The sequence below is a fragment of the Cynocephalus volans genome, chromosome 5, assembly GCF_027409185.1.
Source record: "Cynocephalus volans isolate mCynVol1 chromosome 5, mCynVol1.pri, whole genome shotgun sequence".
NCBI lineage: Eukaryota > Metazoa > Chordata > Mammalia > Dermoptera > Cynocephalidae > Cynocephalus > Cynocephalus volans.
Window position 1 is genome coordinate 49,756,587 of NC_084464.1, and position 19,331 is coordinate 49,775,917.

General features: G+C 41.9%; 1 protein-coding gene across 2 annotated transcripts in view; it reads left to right on the top strand.

Moving 5' to 3' along the window:
* DNAH8 (dynein axonemal heavy chain 8) overlaps positions 1–19,331 on the top strand; it is a 272,139-nt gene that overhangs the window by 29,368 nt on the left and 223,440 nt on the right. For both annotated transcript variants that reach the window (XM_063096081.1, XM_063096082.1), the window contains exons 9-13: positions 5,290–5,487; positions 7,530–7,606; positions 9,137–9,236; positions 9,796–9,915; positions 11,194–11,329. In XM_063096081.1, the coding sequence (XP_062952151.1) occupies positions 5,290–5,487; positions 7,530–7,606; positions 9,137–9,236; positions 9,796–9,915; positions 11,194–11,329 (631 nt within the window). The remainder of the gene's footprint in view (positions 1–5,289; positions 5,488–7,529; positions 7,607–9,136; positions 9,237–9,795; positions 9,916–11,193; positions 11,330–19,331) is intronic.

The following is a 19,331-nucleotide window of genomic DNA, read 5'->3' on the forward strand; positions in this document are numbered from 1 at the left end:
TAGGGCAGTCTATACCAGAGGCTTCTTGGGATCAGCCTTTGAAAAGTTTATAAAGATATCATTTAGGTACCACCCCCCCCACCCCCCGCCTTTTTTGCCAACTCCTTAGGTCCTGGTAATCTTTAGGATCCTGTTCATTATTTGTTGGAAAGTGGTAGGGCATTTTAGGTTGAAGGGCATTTCCTAAACATGTCCAGAAGCCTATTTTTTCTTTCTTTCTTTTTTTTTTTTTTGTGACTGGCCGCACCGCGCTCAGCCAGTGAGCGCACCGGCCATCCCTACATAGGATCCGAACCCGCAGCAGGCCGCACTCTCCTGAGTGCGCCACGGGGTCGGCCCCTATTTTTTATTTCTAACCTCCTGATCCAGCCAGGACAGGAAAGTATGATTGATGAAGAGAACCAAGTTACTGAGTGGGGTCCTTTGTATATGCTTCTATGGAGGTGTTTTTGTTTGTGTCTTAAACAGCTTTATTGAGATATAATTCACATACCCTACAATTTACCCATTTAAAGTGTACAAGTCAATGTTTTCTGGTATATTCACAGGATTGTTCAGATTGTTAGATTGTGGTAACACAGTCTAATTTTAGAACATATTCATTCCCACTAAAAGAAACCCTGTACTTATTAGTACTGTACACACCATTCTCCCCTCTACCCAGCCCTAAGAAACCACTAATCTATTTTCTGTCTCTATAGGTATATGTATTCTGGACATTTTACATAAATGGAATCATATAATATGTGGTCATTTGTGACTGGCTTCTTTCACTTAGCATAATGTTTTCAAAGTTCATTCATGCTGTAGCATTAATTTTTATTGCTGAATAATATTCCATTTTATGGATATACCACATTTCACTTATCCACTTGTCACCTGATGGACATTTAGGTTGTTTCCTCTTTTTGGCTATTATGAATAATGTTGCTATGAACATTCATGTACAGTTTTTTTGTGTACATATGTTTTCATTTCTCGTGGGTATATACTTAGGAGTGGAATTGCTGGGTCATATGTCAACTCTATGCTTAACCTTTTGAAGAACTGCCAGACCTTTCCAAAGTGGTTGCATCTTTTTATATTCTAACTCGCAGTGTATAAGGCTATGATTTCTCCACATCCTTGCTAACTCCTGTTATATCTGTCCTTCTGGATTTAGCCATCCTAATGTGTTTGAAGTGGTATGTCATTGTGGGTTTGCTTTTTTTTTGACTTAAAACATGCACATTTACTTTCTCATAGTTCAGGAGGCCAGAAGTTTAAAATCAGTATCAATGAGCTGAAATAAAGACATCAGCAGGGCCTCATTCTTATTGGAGGCCCTAAGAGAGAATCCATTTCTTGAGTCTTCTAGCTTCTGGTGGCTGCCAGGATTGCTTGGCTTGTGGCTGCTTCTCTCTACTATCTGCCTTCATCTTCATGTCGCCTTCTCCTCTGTGTGTGTGTGCATAGGGACTCTTCACTTTTACAAGGATCCTTTCGATAGTATTTAGGGCCTATTCAGATAATTCAGGATAGGATTATCTGCTCATCTCAAGACCCTTAAGTTAATTACACTAGCAAAAATCCTTTTTCCAAATAAGGCAAAATTTACAGATTCGAGGGACTATCTTTGGGGGACATTTTTCAACCTACTACAGGTGACCTAATGCACTCTCAAGCCACACATGGTGATATTCCCAGCTAGTCCCCCCCTTGTCAGATCCTGGTCATTGTGGTTTTGATTTGCATTTCCCTGATGACTAATGATGTTGTCTTTTCAGGTGCTTATTGTGCATTTGTATTTCTTTGGAGAAATGTTATTCAAAAGCTTTACACATTTTTAATGAAGTTATTTCTATTTTTATTATTGAGTTGTAAAACATATTCTGGGTATAAGTTTCTTATCAGATTCATGATTTAAAAATATTTTCTTTCATTTTGTGGATTATCTTTTCACTCTCTGGATGGTGTCCTTTGAAGCACAATAGTTTTTAATTTTGATGAAGTCCAGTTTATCAAGTTTTTTGTTTATTGCTTGTGCTTTTGGTACCATACGTGAGAAATTGTTGTATGGGGCTATTTTATGGAAGGCAGCTATGCTCACCACTATACCACCAACATCACCTTGGGGCTGTTTTATGAACCATAGGAATATTTTTTGGGGCAAATCTCCAATTAGAACGATATTGGCATGTGTTAAATTGATATATAGGCCCCATTGGTCAGGACCTCTTCCATGATATTTTTACATCCCCTAAGATGCTTAATGTTTCTGAATCCACTAAAGTGTTAACTGGGGGGTGGGTCCTGGTTATCCTTAAATTTTCCAGTAACCAGAACCCTTATCAGCTTGGGTGCAGTTTTAAACTTGGTGGAGTTTTAGGGCTTGATCTTAAATGGTTAGGCCATTAGCAGTAAGGATCTTTGGGGGCAGGTCTAATGCTGGGCAGAATGGGCATCCTTCATGGAATAGCAGCCCAAGCATTCCTCTGGTGCTAGAGGGCATGGGAAGTAATGGCCAGATGCATTAGCTACACCCCTTATGGATCTCTGGAGAATCCCTGCCTCTTATCTTAAGAATACAACTTGAAGCCACCAGGGCTCAGTAACCAGAGGTAATGTTGCACCTCCTACAGACCTTACCTGACATGCATCCTGATTGCTAGTTTAGTCTAACCCCTCTGTACTAAGAACCCCTTGACTGAATGGCATCTCTCCCAGGAGTAATTGGTGAATATTGGTGTCCAGACCCTCAAAGATGGGGATACCAAACTTAACCTGAAGTGAAGCCAGGATTTAGCATAATCCGTTAGAGGTGGTTACTTAGCTGCCTGGGTGGGCTTCCCTTGATGAGTGGGGCACAGTAGGGGCCACTGTTGGACTGACCCTGTGAACTCTTACACAACTGAAGAGGAGAGCCAGAGGGTAAACTAAGTTAGAGTCTATTAGGGAAAGCTGAGATTCAAAGTCAGAATGACCAAGTCACAAAGTCAAAGGACAGACAGCACTTGAGGTTGGGATGGGAGAGCTGAAACCTCAGAGTTGGGCAGAGATGTTGGGACCTTTAAGGAACAAATGAAGAAGGTTCTGGTGTGTCAGCATTAGGGTGCCTGAAACATACCTTTTTTGGTAGGTGGAGACTTGATGGTGCATTGGCTGTTAGTATGTGCAGAAGAGTCATAATTAAGTGTGTACAATAGTGTTTGCTTTTTTCTCTTCCTGCCATGTAAATTTTGGTGAATATTGGTATTTCCCAGAGCTCTATCATTAATTTTCTTCTCTTTTCACTCTGAACATTTGTGGGAGAGATGAGAAGGAGAGGAAATCTGGTATTGCTGGGGGTCAGATTTAAGGGACTAGAGCTAGTAGGTGAGGTGGGGTCTTTTCTCATTGTGAAACTGAGATGAGAGAATCATAGCAAGTGGAGAGCTGGGAAGGGTGCCAAGGTTGGTGATATGGAGAATGGACTATAAATCGATTGTCAATACTGAGGGTCAAAAGTTGGTGGAGAGCTGATTAAAAAGCAAGACCATGACGTACCAGCAGGAACTTGATTATGGCTGATTACGGTGACTGGCTTTTATGTTGCTGCTGTGTGGTATGGGGACAGAGGGTGCTCTGGCTAAGTTTGAAGGGCCAGGCATGGGACCCACCACAATCTCTGCCTTGGGATGATCCCTCATCCAACCCATGAACAAAATAGAGGATGTGTTAGTGACAGGAATTTCATCCCGGTCTCTGGCTGTTGGAGCCAGATGGTAGGGTAAGGGGTAAAGGACAGAGTCTTAGCAGATTTGAATAACAGAGCAAGCCATTAGTTTTGAGTTCTTCAGTTTGTTTTTACTTTTTATGTGTTAGGAGGAGACCCAGATATTTCCCATGTTTATGTAGAAAATATACAGCATACTGTAAATCCCAGGTGGCCTATATTTCCTCCAGGTTTGGGCTGGCTTTTAGGATGACAATGTTTTTGGAAGTGTACGAAAATAGTGGAGTAAGAGCAACAGTTGCTCTGAAAATGGTCCTTGTGGGTTGACATGCATAGGGACTATATGTGAGCTCTGCTGGCTGTGTAGGAGTGCAGTAGTGCTGTCTTCATGGTATGTGGTGTTTGGAGGACTCCTTGAAAACAGGTTTATTCCCTTTCTGACCACTGGACAAATGGGTTGGCCCCGAAGAGCTTTGTGCATTGTTTTCTAAAGCAGGAATTAAAACCGGGAATCATGATGAAGACTGAGGAACTGAGTAGCCCGTGTTTGCCTGCCAGTTTCGAGTCTGTTGGCGCCCTCGGGCCTCGCCCGCGACCTCCCGCAGCAGGTACAGCCGATCCCGCCGCCGCCGATCCTCCCGCCGCCGCCGATCCTCCCGCCGCCGCCGATCCTCCCGCCGCCGCCGATCCTCCCGCCGCCGCCGATCCTCCCGCCGCCGCCGATCCTCCCGCCGCCGCTTCCTGGTCTCCAGGTGCTCCTCGTGCTTGTGGAGCCGGCGCCGCATGCGCGCGTTTTCTCGGGCCGCAGATCCAGGGGCTGATACTTCTTGCCCTTGTAGAATTTCCTGAGGTTTTCTTTCTGAGTCTGGATAACGACGGTGAGAACACGAGCGGTGGATCTGCGGACAACTCAAATCCTGGAGAGCTCGGACGCCGCGCCGCCTGTCACTTTGGCGACGCGCAGCGGGACAGCTCCACCTTCAGGTCGTCCAGCTGTTTCAGCAGCTCCTCCTCCTTCTTGTCGCTAAGGGCCCGAAGTAGGTGGTGTTGGTACACTGAAATACAAGCAGCTATTTCTGAAATAAAGTCCGCTGTGAGGGTTTCCCAGGGCTCTTCAGGGGTCAGAGTGGCTGCTGTCATCCTTCCGGCTTCTTAGACCAGTCCTTTACCTGAACACAGGTGTGAGAGGGAGAACCCAGGTGGAGGAACTACGGTGAGGGCCAACGAGAATGGTAGGCCCAGTAACTCTTAAGAACAGAAGGATGAAGCTATTTAGTCAAGTTCTCCTTCTTCCCCACTTCTAGAAGGACAAAGTGATTAAATTCTGAAAAAGGTGATAAACTCTCTGGATGTGCTAGAACATCATCTGTCTTAAATAGTCTAAGAGTAGTAATGACTGATTTGTCATTGGTGACAGATTTGTCATTTGGCGACAGATTTGTCTTCTATTTTTATCTCCTCTGGTTGGTTTGGCTAAATGATTCTAAGGCCTGTTTGTTGTTTTTTTATTAAATCAATGATTTATTAAGAGCTTAGTCTAGGGAAGTGACCAAATGTCTCATTTTTTGAAATAAAATAACATTTCTCTTATTAAGATTACAGAAATGATAACAATTGTGCAAACGTATTCAGCCTTGAGTAATTCTACCATAGAAGGAATAGATATTATGGCAATAAAATTCAAAAATATATATCAAAGGGTTAAGAAAAAGCAATATGACATTCTGGATCCAAGAAGGACAGAATTTGACATAGATTTCTTAGATTTCATGACAAAAATCAATGGTTTAGAGGTAAGTCATTATACTTCTACTTAGTAAGGCTGAAAAGTAATCAGTAGTACTGCCCAGTACTATTACTGTAAATGTTCACATATAATAAGTGTTCACACATTTATTATTTACTTTAAATTACTCTTGCAAATTGACCAAAAATGTTTGAGATGTGAATAATTTTTGAGCTAGTCCACAAAATATTTTTTTGTTTTTATTTTTAATGAAAAATGAGCATATCCAATAAAAGATATCAGTGAATAACTAGAAGCCCAAAGGGCTATTGTAGCTAGGGTTCATTTTTAATTTACATTAAAATTTGTATTTGATTTTTGTTGTGCCAAGGAGGCAATGTTATTTTTCCAGTGTAAGAGAATTTGTAATCGTTATTCCTTGTCTTAAAGTGTGAAAAGATTTGAGAACAGATTAGGAACATGGATTCCTCTCCTTTTGGTCCTAAACTTTATGCCTGCATTCCTCTGCAGCTGTAGAAGACAACCCTGAAGAGACCCTCATATCTTGTGTGTGGTAGATTAAGGGACACACAGGACATGAGGGATGAATGGCAGTCAAAAAGAATGTCAGATGAGACTGTAACATATTTCTCTCTCACCTTTTGTGCTTATATGACTTCAGTTACTCACTTACTGAAAACTACTGTTAACCCAAGTTTAGCCCCAGGGAATGGTCTTTTTGCTGAAGAATGTCCTCGAGACATAGGTGGGGACAAGAATATACTTTGTCTACTTTCTCAGTTTGAAATTCTTATGATGAAGGTGAGAAAAATCAGATTTTTTTCTCATAATGAAATTACAGGTAATGTGGTTTTTAAAGAATTAAAAAAAAATTAAAAACATTAGAAAACCATATTACATGTAATCTGGGCTGTAAGAAAGATCCTAAAATTCTATCAGTCTTAACAATAACACTTTTTGTTTGTGGCATAGATTTCGTTTCGGTTTTTGAAAGTTAGACTCTTTGATGTTAAGATATATTTTAGATATTATTTTTAGTGTTTGGCTATTTGGGTAGGATGGAATTTGGTTCCCAAATGCTTTGTGAGTTAAATCTTTATAGCAACAGGAATGTTTTTCTAAACTTATCTCTTAAATTATTTTTATGATTTACTGATAAAATTATGTTGTAAAGGCTCTATAGTAGTCTTAGATATAAATTTTAGCTTTCAGTAAATTTAGAGGTCATATTAACCTTTTGATAGTTAAATAACTTACTTGAGGTGTCCGTATTTTAATTTTCCTTCCCTTTCCAATGTTTGGTTTATGGGTGTGGCATATATTAGTAGACTATACCAATATGATCTACATGTAAAAGTAATTTGCAAAGAATAATTTAGTTTCATCTTTTGAAGTTCACTGCTAGGGGTGGTGGGAGTCTTGGAAGAACATTTTTTGCTTTTTGGCCCTCAGTAGCAGCAGCAAAGAGATTTCTGAGAGCAGTAGTGTGAGAGAATGACATCTGTTGGCCCTGGGTGTCTATAGTGTCATTATATTGCTCTACCAGAGTGCTTAGAAGTTCTAAATATCCCTCTCAAAAATGTGTGGTAAGGGATACACACTCCTTTCATAAATTCTCTAGATCAGCAATATCCAATAAATAATGAGCTGCAAATGCAAACCACATATGTAATTTTAAGCTTTCTAGTAACCACATGAATAAAAGTTAAAAAAAAAAAGCAGATGAAATTCATTTTAATAATGTAGTGTATCAGCCCAATATGTATTCAAAATTTTGTAATTTAAACATATCATTACTATAAAAATCATTAATGAGGTATTTTACATTCTCTCTTCTGTATTTAGTGTTTGAAATCTGGCATGTATTTTACACTTACAGATATCTCACTTCCAAGCAGTGACATTTCAAGTGCTCAGTATCCACATGTGGCCAGAGGCCACCACTGGACAGTGAAGTTCTAGATACTTAGATGTGTAGATGTGTTTGAGGCTATTTTGATTCTGTAGCAAAGTCATTAATTATTGTTAAACAAACCTAATCTCTTCCTTCATACCAAAAATTGTTTAAATATTACTATTTTATTTTAGGTACAAATACAGGCATTTATGAACAGTACTTTTGGGAAAATCTTATCTTCTCAGCAGGCTCTTCAGCTGCTTCAAAGGTATTTACAATGATTTAAGCTGTAAGTTTCTAAGTGGGATAACTTTACGTCTGAAAATACAATTTCAAATAAGATTCTTGAAAATCTCTCATACATAAACTTTAAAACTGATAAACACGAACCTTTCAATTACCACTAAATGGAGTGGTAAAATTTTGAAATATAGAATGATATTTTTTCAATGCATTTTTTTTTTTGTAGCAGGAAGTCTTTCAATGAGAAAGTGTAATTATTTCATGTTTTCCCCCACAGCCATGTAATATACTTGAGGTTAATTTAATGGGTGTTTTATTGGAAAGGGGACAAATAGTGTTTTATTCAACATACTGAAAGGATTTCTAAAAGTGAGATTATCTAGCAGTAGATCCCAAAGCTTTCCATTTTCCTTCCTGAGTGCTCCTGCAGTTTCTTTTTTTATTTTTCTTTATTGTACACACTCAAGGTGTGCAACATGATGATTTGATATACTTATACATAGTAGAATTGGTTACCACAATCAAGCCAATTAACATTCCCATCATCTCACATAGTTACCACCCCTACTTCCACCTTTTTTTGTGGTAAGAGCACCTAAAATCTACTCTCCTTCAACTTCCTTTCCCTCTATTCCTAACTGCAGCACTCCCCCAAAGGGCAGGAAATCTTGGATTAGAGGGAGGAGCCAGGTGGGAGGCCTTTCTCTTCTAGCTCAGGGAGGGCTCAAGACCCATGCAGGGGCCTTTTTGGAACTGTTCCCTGAGCGCCAGTGGATCTGGGTTTGGGTCTGGCTTTGCCATACTTCCACGTCTATAATGATGGATCATGCCTTGTGAGACCATTGTAAAAAAGTCAAAACATTAATTACATTTCAGATTGCTCATTGCTAATGTATAGAAAAACTGATTTTGTATATTAAAAAAAAAAAGTTAAAACAGACATAAAATGATTTTATGGCAGCAGGTGCCATTTTGTTGGTGACTTCTCTCTCTGTCTCTCACTGTTACCTGTAGTATGCTTATGTCAATTCATTTTATTATTGGAATGTTTTGGTTTTAGTACTTCCCATGTGACATTTATTCTCTAAGTGGAAGTGATATTTGGCTGGAAGAGTTGTTATTATGATTGTGGTTATTTGGAATTATGTGAGCATTAACATTGGCAAAGCTACATTCAATGTGCTCCCTTCGATCTTTGCTGAGCCGACTTGCCACTCGTCTTTTTAATTTCAGTTTAAATGTCACTTTTCTTGATTCCCCAGATTTGACCAAATCCCTTTGTTATATGCATTTCTGGCACCCTCATAATTTAAATTTAAATAATTATGTATATAACTCTTGACTGACTTTTCCATAAGGTACCCGTAGGCTCCAGGAGGGCTGAGACTGTACGTGTCTTGTTCATCAATACCCTAGGACAATGTGTGAGGCCTGGTATAAATAGCTGTGAAATGAATGAATGGATATATAGTACTCCAGCAATTCTTAAGCATATTTCTCATTTACTTTTTAATTACTTAGCATAATAATTTAGTAATTATTCAAATACTTTTAGATTTCAGAAACTGAACATTCCCTGTCTTCAATTAGAAATAAACCACACAATTGAGTGTATTCTTCAATACTATGTAGCTGAACTTGAAGCTATTAAGAAGGCAAGTATCGTGTTTATAAATAGAATGGTACGTTAGTAGAAAAAGAGAAAAATTCTGAAAGTATTTGCCGTTATTATATTGTGCCAAGCTTTTCAGTGGATCCTTTCACTGCTGGGGACCTTTGATTCTCCCCTCTGTATGTGGGAAGGTGCTGACAGTGTATGTTGCTGGACAGCCAGATTTACACCTCTTTGCTCTTAAAAACCGTATTTTCACCACAGTATTCAGGTGTGTGTACAGCAAAGCCCATTTAAGTTAATATATTTGTGTATAGAAATATGAGCTCTGGAGAATATCATGACAGATATAATGTAGCTATGTGCTCCTCCACCAGTAGCCCCTTAAAATTTAGGATAGAGGCAGAAAAAAATATGCGTGTAATAGGAAATAGAGGTAAAGAGCCTCAGGGTATTATCTCTGAAGTGCATTTACATACTTATCGATTACCTACTATGTATAAAATGTGAATAATGGTAAAACAACAATACAAATACAGCTTTATTTATTTTTTGCCTTCTCGTATTGAATTCAGACAGTAACACCAGATTTCTAATTACAGCTTTATCATTCTCAAAAAGATAACCCCCCTCTTGCTCGCAACATGCCACCTATAGCAGGAAAAATACTTTGGGTGAGGCAGCTCTATCGCCGGATAAGTGAGCCCATCAACTATTTCTTTGTAAGCTAATAATTAAATTTACAATATGTGGACTATGGTGGGTTTAATACAATAAATATATTTTATCCTATAATATTTGTGTCCAATAAAGTACTTAGAGCCAATTCTTTTACTGGGCAAAGAAAATTTAGTTTATAAATATGCTTGAGAGAGACTAAGTCAATTCTTTCATGTTTAGCAGCCAAACCGGTTGAATTGCAGTTATCTCAAATTTACTGAGTCTTATAACTTTATGTCTTTTAATAACACTGGAGACTTTATAAAGGCTTTTAAAAAATAGTTGTTTTGAAGGCACAATAAAGTATAGGCCTAGTGCTGAAGCTTACTTCCGTCTGTGGACTGATAGGTCCCTGATATATATTTAATGAAGGGGAAGATATGCTTAAAGTCTATATTCCTGTATGAAGAACTGAGACCTAGACAGAGTATAATGGAGTATATTCATCTTCTGTGTCCTTAAGATGATAGGTTTCTGAAAAACAAGAGTCTTAGACCCTGGTGGCATTCTGAAACTGCCAGTTTGTCTTTTCTTTGTCTTTGTTTTTTTGTTTTTATTCAAGAGAGAGTAGCAGAGCAGAGTTTATTTGATGTTGTGTCTTCTGTTTAAATATAGAAAAAAAAAATTACAAAACAGTAGTCTCACAAGTAATTTTATTATTTAAGCAATATTAATTATTAATTTTTTATTGTTTCTGCTTGGCTGCCATCATTTATTTCTTTGTTCTGAATATCAAAAAAAAAAAAAAAAAATTAAAAAAAAAATTGAAAGAGGCCAGGGTGGTGACTCAATTGTTGATTGACTTTGTAATGGCAGGGCAGAGATTGTCGTATGTGAATCAATACCTAAATCTTACAATTTTTACATAAAGAAATTTGGTTTTAATTCTTTGATATGTGGTTACTTTTTTGTGTGTGGGCTGGAATTCAAGAATTTGACTTGATATTCACAGTTCAAGGACAATCAGATAGTTGTATCTTGTTCAGAAAAGTGGGGAGGGGATAGAGAATTGAAGGTTTAGGTTCTTAATGCTTGGGGCTGGCTGTGGGGCTAGAGACCTCTCTTTAGATCTTCCTTTCCTTTTCCAATGTTTCCTCTCTACTGATGTTTCCCTAGTTCTGTTTCTGGCTTGTGTGGCCTTCCCATCTCTATTTTACTCTGGGGCAGAATCTCAATTGGTAGCATAATAATTTGATGTCATTTTAAATATAAACAATTTTATGATTTGAATAGGAAAACAGTCTTTTAAAATAAATCTTTCTTGTTCCCTTGAAAAACAGAAACACTCAGACATTTTGTCAAGTTTGGAAGGTAAAGCTGTCATCCGTCAGTATAACAAAATCTCCTATGTGTTGGTGGAATTTGAGGTGGTCTATCACACAGCCTGGGTCAGAGAGATTTCGCAGTTACAGTACGGTGTGTATACGACTGTGAGATGGGCTCAGAAATGGGGTTTGGGTGATTTCGAATGAGTTCATGGTTCTGGAGAATTTTTTATATCCCTTTCACATTACCTTAGGATAGTTAAAATTTAGATATAGGGATGATACAATGTTTATTTGTTTACAGTTAATAATATTCTGATTTCATAAGCAAAAATTGTTATGACCTTAAAGTTGATATACTTAAATTATGACTTTCCCCTGAAAAACAGTATTTAAAAGTGACAGTATCTTTGTAGATATTTCTCTATAGATGTAGAAAGGTTTTCATATTCAGTTTTATCATGTTGTAGATTCAACTCTCAGTCCTAATTAGGGGAGAAAGAATTGCAGCCTCCCTCCCTCCCTTTCTTTTTTCTGTTACTGAATTTAATTGAGTTTTGAGGTCCAGTAAATTTAAGAGTGTTGGGACTGGGTCTGCGTGCCTCTGCAGGGTGGGATTATGTGGTGACAAGCTTTGGGCAGAGTTAAGTGTGAGGCAGGGGATGGTTTTTAGCCATCATCCATCCATGCTGGCATCATCTGGAATGCTATTGTTTTTGTGTGGACTCAATTGTTGGTCAGTTCAGGTTCCTGCTTTGTCCCACTTAACCTTAATCTCTTAATCATGACTTTAACTGGAAGCTCTTATTCATGACCTTGACAGAACCCTTACTGTGTCCCCTGGTAAAAAGTCTTCTCCCTTCCAAACTAGGATCTCCACTTCAGCAGAGCACAGAATTGCAGGCACAGGGAGCACAAATTCTTCGGGTGGGTACTGGGAGTGACTGCTTCTGCCTCTTGGTTCCAAAACTCATGTATTTTAGCTGTTGGGGACATAGCACTTATGTACAGGCCATTGATTCACTGCATACCTGCATCCTAGGACACAGCACCCAGCACCCATAGGACATCATCCCCATTGTCATTGTAGTTAAGCCTTTAATAAGCCATTTTATCAGGCCAGCTGTTTCTGAGTAGTGTGGTATATGGTAGGACCCTATGGGTTCTAATGAAAGTCTGCAAATGGAGCAACACTCTCAAAGGAGTATCAAGAGAAGCTTAAAGCTCACACTGTGAAAAAAGGCGAAAGAGAGTTTTTAACAACTGAAATATGGAGCATGCACTGTTTTGCTTCTACGGTACTACGCGCTTATCTACTTTTTTTCCTCCTGCTGGTTTTTCTGTCCCCAATGTCTTTCCTCTTATCTGTGTATGTTCAAAAGCAAGCTTAACAGTCACCTGGTCAATAAAGCCCTTCCTTATTCTTCCTGGCAGAACATAATGTCTTCCTCCTCCAGAGTCCTCCACTTTATCTGTAGTTCTTCGTCATGACGTTTATTGCTTTATATATCTGTCTTATTTCCCCTACACATTGCGAGGATATTCTCTATGTCTGTTTCATCTTGTATCTTTTAAGTAATGGTCAGAGCTAACATTTATAGTGCTTACCATGTGCAGGGCTTTGTCTAAGCACTTCACATATACAAATTCCTTCAATCCTAATAGCATCCCCCTGAGGAACTATTATTATCTTTGTTTTGCAGATGAGGAAACTGAGGTACTGAGAGGTTAAGTGACTGGCCCAAGGTCACACAGCTAGTAAATAGCAGAGCCTAAATTCATGTAGTCAGGCTGCTGAGTTTGTTCTCTTAACCATTATACTGTACTGCTTCTAAAGGTGCCAGACATGCTTGGGGGCTCTTTAAATATTTTAAAAATGTCTAGTAAATAGGGATCAGACAGTCTTGATAAATAACAATTTTATCAAGTTTTCTGGAGAGTTCATTTCCCTTGAGAACATCACTTGACACCTATTGGCTTTCATAGACTCATCGCAAGGTATTGATGCCCAGGAGAAGTGGTCACAAGTAAAATAAACAATATAAAGTTAAATTCTTTCATGTATGCATAGACTATCAGAAATGAATTGCTGTGGAAGGCTTCCTGTTGTTCTATTGATGTGACTATACTTAACTATGTAGAACTTGGAATAATAATTGGGCACTTAGTGTCAGCCTCCTTTACTTGGTTGCTCAATACAGTTTCTTTGATGGTGATTCACATGGGGTAAAATGCTCTCTCAGTCCTGGAGCAGATTTTCTGGCTGTCATTATTGGTCTGTTTTAGTTATCTTGATAACCTTTTTGTCCTTTCAAGCAAGCTCAGTACAGTCTCAAGAAAGACAGATTTTATTACATGAATGTTTAAAAGTTATTTTGAAATTTACTTCAGAGAATAAATTATTTCTAACCCAATTTTAAAAAGATTCCAAAGGGGTTGGATAAAATTTTAGTTGAAATCCTCATGGAACTTACATTGTTAAGAACTACATCAAGACTAATTATAACTGATCAGTAAAAGTCAACCATCTTCAAAGGGATATACAGACTATTTTATCTTACTAGAAATTTGATGCAGCCACATTCTATGAAGTAATATGAAGTTTGGGAGATCCTGTGATTATAATGAAATTCTTGTAAGAACCCAAATGCCCCAAGGGATCACACCCTGATCACATAAGCCCTTCTCAGCTGCACCCCATCATGGTGCTGGTTGCCCTTCTCTTCCGCATTCTCCTTCCGGCCAGTGCGAATCGCACGCCAATCAGCTCCCCCCCAAGCCCCATGCGGTATGCTAAATAGGGATTGTATTTTAAACCAATCAGCTTTCCCTTAAAGCCCTATATATGTGTGTGTGCTGCCTAATAAACAAGCTCTCTCCGGTGGATCGTCAACTGGTGTTGACTCGTCCTTTCGTTTGGTGCCGAAACCCGGGACGGAGTTCCCCTTGAGCGGCGACACTTTTCGGATCGCAGTGGTAACACTTTCCGGGTTGCCCCTCGGGGCTCCCTCGAGCGGCAACACTTTTCGAATTGCAGCGGCAACACTTTGCAAGTCGCCCCTCGGGGCTCCCTCGAGCGGCAACACTTTTCGAGTTGCCCCTCGGGAATTCCGTCCCGCCAGGACTGGCCTCCCTTCCACCGCTCACCACTGACGGTCCACCCTCGTCCATTCTTTTCGGCGCTGGCTCCTTCCGCTCACCACCGGCTCATCATTAGGTAAGCCCCCTTTCCTAAAGGGCACCAGCCCTTTTTCAGGCTACCACAGGGAGTCTATCCGTGATCGTCCGGTAGCCCCTAACGCCCATACCCCACCCCACCATGGTCTTCACGACCTCCATAAATTCCCAAACTATAACAGGTTCCAAAGCCCCAGTAAACTTTTACTTTCATTTTTGGAGGTTAAAAACCCCATTCTGTTCTCTCCTTCTCTCTTTCACCCTCCTGTCCACCACTCTCTTCTCTCCACCTCCCGGGTCTGGGACCCGACCAGAAATTCCTAGCGCTAGGTTCCTTCAGGCACCGGGCTTTTGCCCTAGAGAAGTGAAGGTCTGAGTGACGACCCACACCTCCCTTCTCTCCTCCTGGTTCGTACCTGAACCTGCCGGGACTGACATGACCTACTGGGGATGCCCTCTAGGATCCCGCCTTTCCCATCCGGCTGAAGGATCTGTCTTATCACTAATCTCTGTCCGATTTCTGTCTAAATTCCCATTAAGAGACCAGAATGGGTGCTTCCTCCTCCTCCCTAGGGGACTCTCTACTTCAATGCCTTCTGAAAAACCTCACCAACCTTTCCCTCAGGCCGGATATTAAGCCCAAATTCCTCACCAAATTCTGTACACAAGATTGGCCTTATTATCCTTTAGATAATCAAAACACATGGCCCCCTGAGGGCACACTAGATCCTAACATTCTACGAGACCTCTTTAACTACTGCCAGTGCCTAAAAAAATGGAAGGAGATCCCCTACATCGAGGCTTTTTGCCTCTTGGCTCAGAACCCCACCCTCTGCTTCTCCTGTGCTCCCTCTCAAGTCCTTTTAGCCTGTAAACCATCTTCACAGTCACCCCTTGATTTCGACCCTGCTGATGAACCCCCACCCTACCGACCTCCTCCTCCCCCAGTGCCTCCGGCGCCCACTCCTCTTCCCCCATCATCCGCGTCACCTTCTGCACCTCTTGCGCCATCCACTCCTTTGTCTTTACCCTCCCCTACTCCTGACCCACTAAGCCCCCCTTTCACCCGTTCCCGAGGACCTCCCCCCACCCCTTTAACAATTGCCCCACTATGTGAGGTAGCTGGGGCTGAAGGAGTAGTTAGGGTCCATGTTCCCTTTTCTCTAGCTGACCTTACAGAATTAGAAAAAAAGACAAGGCTCTTTCTCTACTGACCCTACCACCTACATTAAAGAATTCCAATGGATCCTGCAGGCCTACAGCCTCACACATCATGACATCTTCATGCTCCTAGCTAATACCCTCCTCCCTGAGGAACGCCGCAGGGTCTGGGATACAGCCCAAACCCATGCTACTGACACCCATCGTACCAATCCGGATCACCCGCCAGACCCCCAAGCAGTCCCAGAACAGGAACCTAATTGGGATTATAACACAGCCCAGGGAATCCAGGCTCAAGACCGTTTTGCCTCTTGCTTAATAATTGGCCTCAAAAAATCAGCTTGCAAGGTCATCAATTTCCAAAAAATTCAAGAAATTGTCCAAAAAAAGGAGGAAACTCCCTCTGAGTTCCTCAATAGATTAACTCAGGCCTTTCACAATACACTAACTTAGATCCCAACTCAGAAGACGGCCGGCATGTCCTTATGACCTATTTCCTGGCCCAATCCTACCCCGACATTAAAACTAAACTTAAAAAATTAGAGCAGGGTCCTGCAACCCCTCAGACTGAAATCCTGTCAGTGGCCTTCAAGGTTTTTCATAATCGGGAGGAGGAAAAGGAACGTTGAAAACAAAAGGCCGACCATGCCAACTTCCAGATGTTGGCCCAGCTTATCAAACCCCCTGGGCGCCCTCCCACAGCCTCCACCTCTAAGCCTCCACCTGGAGCCTGCTTTAAATGTGGAAAGGAAGGGCATTGGGCAAAGGCTTGCCCCACCCCCAGGCCCCCCACCACTCCTTGTCCAAAATGCAAAAAGAAGGGACATTGGGGATCTGATTGCCCCCTTGCCCGAAAGGGTGAGGGACCAACTGTCCCACAGTCCCCAGAACCGTGAACACCACCTATGGTGGGCCTCACTGAGGAGGAATGACGGAGCCTTGGGCCCTTCCCGATCATCTCTATAACAAAGCAGGAGCCCAGGGTATCCATGGTTGTGGACGGCCACCCAGTATCTTTCCTCCTGGACACTGGAGCCACCTTTTCGGTCTTAAGGGAATATAAAGGCCCCACCACCTCCAGCAGCTCTCCTATAGTCGGGGTAGGAGGTAAACAAATCTTTCCCCAAAACCCCCTCTTTTAACCTGCTGCCTTCAAGGCACTCAATCCATTTTCTCCCATTCCTTTCTAGTCATGCCACAATGCCCCATCCTCTTCTTGGGTCAGGACATTCTATCACGGCTTCAAGTCTCCATTACTTTGCCCCTGTCCTCTTCCTCTTCCCCCGTTTCCTTCCTCCTAGCGCTAGTTCAAGCCCAAGATCCTACTAATCCCACCCCTCCAAAGAAGTCCTTACCCATCTTAATGCACCCTGTTAACCCCACAGTTTGGGACACTGCCAGCCCTGCTCTGGCCCAGTGTTCCCCTGTACGCATAAAACTAAAAGACTCTTCCAAATATATTTGTCAGGCTCAGTGTTCATTAACCACAACAGCCCTCCTCGGGTTAAGCCCCATCATTCAGGACCTATTCAAAAAGGGGTATCTCTGTCCCACTCACTCCCCTTTCAATACTCCCATATTTGCAGTAAAAAAACCTAATGGCGCCTTTCATCTCGTCCAAGATCTCCACCTTGTTAACACCGCTGTCATTCCCATTCACCCCCTTGTATCAAATCCATACACTCTTCTTTCCAAGGTCCCAGCGACCTCTACTCATTTCTCGGTTCTGGACTTAAAGGATGCCTTCTTTTCCATACCCCTGGAAACCGATACTCAGGACATTTTTGCCTTCACATGGACTGACCCCCGCTCCCGTCACTCCGAACAACTCACTTGGACGGTCCTGCCACAGGGATTTCGGGATAGCCCTCATATTTTCAGGCAGACCCTAGCACAGGACCTCAAATCTTTTCACTTAAACCATCCAGAGTCTACCTTATTACAATATGTGGACGATCTCCTTCTGTGCAGTCCTTCATGGGAACAACCCCAAGCTGACACTGCCCATTTGCTTAACTTCCTAGCGGGTAGGGGATATCAAGTGTCCCCCACCAAGGCCCAAATCTCCTTACCGTCTGTAACCTACCTTGGTTTTCTCCTCTCCCCGGGAAAGAAGGAAATCACCCTGGACAGAAAACAGTTTCTTACTGACCTGCCCATCCCCCAAACCAAAACAGAGATCCTATCTTTCCTGGGTCTAGCCGGATATTTCAGAGCATGGATCCCCAATTTCTCTTTGCTAGCCCGACCTCTCTATAATGTGAGTAAGGGTCCTCCTGTAGAACCTTTACTCTCCTCACCTCAGCGCCCTTTTCTCAAGCTTCGGCAGGCCCTTCTAACAGCCCCTGCACTTCATCTCCCTGATCTAACTAAACCCTTTTTCCTCTATGTTCATGAAAATACGGGACAAGCTCTAGGCGTCCTAGGACAGAATTATGGCCCCTCCTTTGCCCCCGTAGCATACCTATCAAAACAGTTGGACCCCACTGTACAAGGCTGGGCACCCTGTCTAAGAGCCCTAGTAGCAGGGCAGTTACTGCATAAGGAGGCATCCAAATTAACATTTGGGGCACCTCTCACCATTCTCTCACCACATCACCTCAAAGACCTTCTTACGTATAAGGCTCTCCAATCCCTCCCACCTTCCAGAATCCTAACCTTCCTATCCTCGTTTCTGGAAAATCCTGCCCTATCCTTCACTACCTGCCCACCCCTAAATCTGGCTACCCTACTGCTTATACCAGATTTCCCCAACACCCCTTTGCACAGCTGCATAGAAAGCCTTCAAAATTTTATACCTTACCGCTCTTCCATCACTGAGGGACCCCTGTCTCACGCTGATCTCACATGGTTCACGGATGGGTCCTCATTCAAGGAAGGAAACACTCATTACGCAGGGTATGCCATAGTCTCCCTTGATTCGGTTATAGAGGCCCAACCTTTACTCAAGGGTACTACCAACCAGCAGGCTGAACTTATTGCCGCCACTCGAGCCTGCGTTCTAGCTGAAGGAAGAACTCTTAACTTATACACGGACTCCAAATATGTCTTTCATATACTTCTCTCTCATGCCGCCATATGGAAAGAACGCGGTCTGCTTAACACCAAGGGTAACACAATCACCAATTTAGCTTTAATCTCCACATTAATTGAGGCATCCCACTTACCTTGTGAATTAGGAGAACTGTTCTATCTTCTTCATCCACCCTCAAAATAAAAAGGGGCCGCCTTCCTCCCAATCACGGTTGGTATTTCCCTAACAACATCAGCTGTTGGAGCCGGCCTGTCGGGAGGAGCCTTAGGACACAGTTTATGGGCGGTCAAAGACATCAATACTAAACTTGAAGGGGCTCTAACTTCCACTGCCGAATCTCTTTCCTCTCTATAAAGACAAATCACCTCTTTAGCTCAGGTCACCCTCGAAAACCGTAGAGCACTAGACCTCCTCACTGCAGAAAAAGGAGGTACTTGCATCTTCCTTGGAGAAGAATGCTGTTATTCCTCATAACCTGCCTTTTCTTGCCCTGCATCATTCTTCAAGCCCAAATGGGAAAAATTTCTAATCAGGCCTTTAACCAGCTTTTACTTAGAAACTACCAGCTGCTAGGTACCGATGAACCCCTCGCCTCATCTCGTGAGCGCCTCAGCCGATGCTGAAGAGACACCACCTTACAGAGGAAACGCATTCCTACACGCCCTCGCCACCGACGCCTGGTTGCCCCCTCCAGTCTCTGACTACAAACAATGGAACCAGTGCATGTGCGACTTGTGGCTTCAAGGAACGTTTATGGACTTCTTCCCTTTTGAAATTACTT